Source organism: Vulpes lagopus, chromosome 12 (assembly GCF_018345385.1).
Source record: "Vulpes lagopus strain Blue_001 chromosome 12, ASM1834538v1, whole genome shotgun sequence".
In the NCBI taxonomy this organism is placed as follows: Eukaryota; Metazoa; Chordata; class Mammalia; order Carnivora; family Canidae; genus Vulpes; species Vulpes lagopus.
Genome location: NC_054835.1, coordinates 14,094,154 through 14,096,049, shown reverse-complemented (window position 1 = coordinate 14,096,049; position 1,896 = coordinate 14,094,154). Strand labels below are relative to the sequence as shown.

At 46.9% G+C, this 1,896-nt stretch overlaps 1 protein-coding gene across 1 annotated transcript; it reads right to left on the bottom strand.

Annotated features, from left to right (window-relative positions):
* Nucleotides 1-469: 469 nt before the first annotated feature.
* Nucleotides 470-1,414, bottom strand: LOC121473918 (olfactory receptor-like protein DTMT). Its single transcript, XM_041726716.1, has one exon. The coding sequence runs from the start codon at nt 1,412-1,414 to the stop codon at nt 470-472; it is 945 nt and encodes a 314-aa protein (XP_041582650.1).
* Between the last annotated feature and the right edge of the window lie 482 nt (nt 1,415-1,896).

Here is a 1,896-nt window from a genome sequence, read left to right as displayed (position 1 = left end):
TATTTATTCAAATTTGAAAAATAATTACTAAGTGTACACTACATGTCAGTCCTTGTGCTACATCACCCCCAGAAACCGGGAAAGCCTGAGAGGCACGATGGACCAACCCCTAGTGACATGTGGGAAAACCCCCTGGAAGTGCTATTAGGGCAGTATTAGCTTGGGTACTACTAGACTTTACAGAATACTATTCATTGTCAATATTACACCTACTGTTTGAAAACATACTTTAATCTTTATTTTTTTATTGGTGTTCAATTTGCCAACATATAGCATAACACCCAGGGCTCATCCCGGCAAGTGCCCTGCTCAGTACCCATCACCCAGTCACCCCAACCCCCCGCCCACCTCCCTTTCCACCACCACTTGTTAATTTCCCAGAGTTAGGAGTCACCCTCTCTGAAATTTTCCACTCATTTTCTCTCCTTTCCCCTTTATTCCATTTCACTATTTATCTTTAGAGTCCCTATCACAAAGAAAGCTGAATTGTCCACTTTGAAAAGACTCTTCCCAAGGCTCCTTTTATGTCCTGATTCCTCAGGCTGTAAATAAAGGGATTCAGCATGGGGGTAACCACAGTGTACATCACAGCCATGATAGTCTCCTTAAGAGTAGAATTATTAGCTGAGGGGCACAAGTAGAGACCAATGATTGTCCCATAGAAGAGAGACACCACTGAGAGGTGGGAACCACAGGTGGAGAAGGCCTTGCAGATGCCTCTGGCAGAAGGAACCTTGAGGATGGAGGACACAATCCATGCATAGGATAAAGAGATCAACAGAAACGGCACGAAAATGATGAGCCCTCCCAAGACAAATATCACCATTTCATTTATCTGAATGTCAGAGCAGGCCAACTTTAGTAGAGCTGACATGTCACAGAAAAAGTGAGGGATCACATTATCAGCACAGAAAGATAGTCGAGCCATGAGTAGGGTGTGCAATAGAGAGATAAAAGTGGTCAGCACCCAAGACAGCACCAACAGGGAGAAACAGAGCTTGGGGCTCATGATGGTGGTGTAGTGCAGGGGGAAGCAGATGGCCACATAGCGGTCATAGGCCATGGCCACCAGGAGGAAGCTCTCCAGGTCTGCAAAAAACAGGAAGAAGTACATTTGGGTCAGGCAGCCAGCATAGGGGATGGACGGGACTTGGCTCTGCATGTTCTGCAGCAATTTGGGCATTGTGACAGAAGAGAAGCAGAGGTCAGAGAAGGATAAATTGCTGAGAAACAAATACATGGGTGTGTGGAGGTGCGAGTCCAGGTGAATGAGGACAATGATGAGTAGGTTCCCCAGGACGGTGGTAACATACATGGCCAGGAACAGGGCGTAGAACAGGTCTCGCTGATCTGGATCAATGGGCAGGCCCAGAAGGATGAATTCTGAGATGAAAGTTCGGTTTCCCACTTTCATGTTGTTTTTGTTCTACCTTTTTAAGATTAATTTATATGAAAGTGTTAATACACACACACAAAGACAGACACACACACACACACACACACACACACACACACACACACACACATGCCTGAGCTGCCTCTCCACCAGCTTTAATAGTACAAGGAGCAAGGAGTGTGCAAACCAAGTGGGGCTCTACCACCACATACCCATCAGCAGCTGAATCCTTCTCTTGATCTGCATCCAGCACTCCTACTCTAAAGAAAAGCCCATCTATTTGTCTGTCCACCCAGCTTATCCATCCCCTCAGCCACCCACCTCAGTGGTGCAGGAAGGGAGATGATGAGCCAAAACTGACCTGAGCCCATGTTCTGCACCTGCCTCAGCCCGGGGGCCACTGAGAACAGTGAGGATTTCCCCAAACTGCAGAATGACACAAAGGTCCGAGTTGCTGCAGATTCTCTATCATTGGCAAGCACTAGAACCCAGACCCTAGA

What these genes read in the sequence shown, in the direction of transcription:
- LOC121473918 (XM_041726716.1), bottom strand. Translation starts at nt 1,414, where the DNA reads ATGAAAGTGGGAAACCGAACTTTCATCTCAGAATTCATCCTTCTGGGC.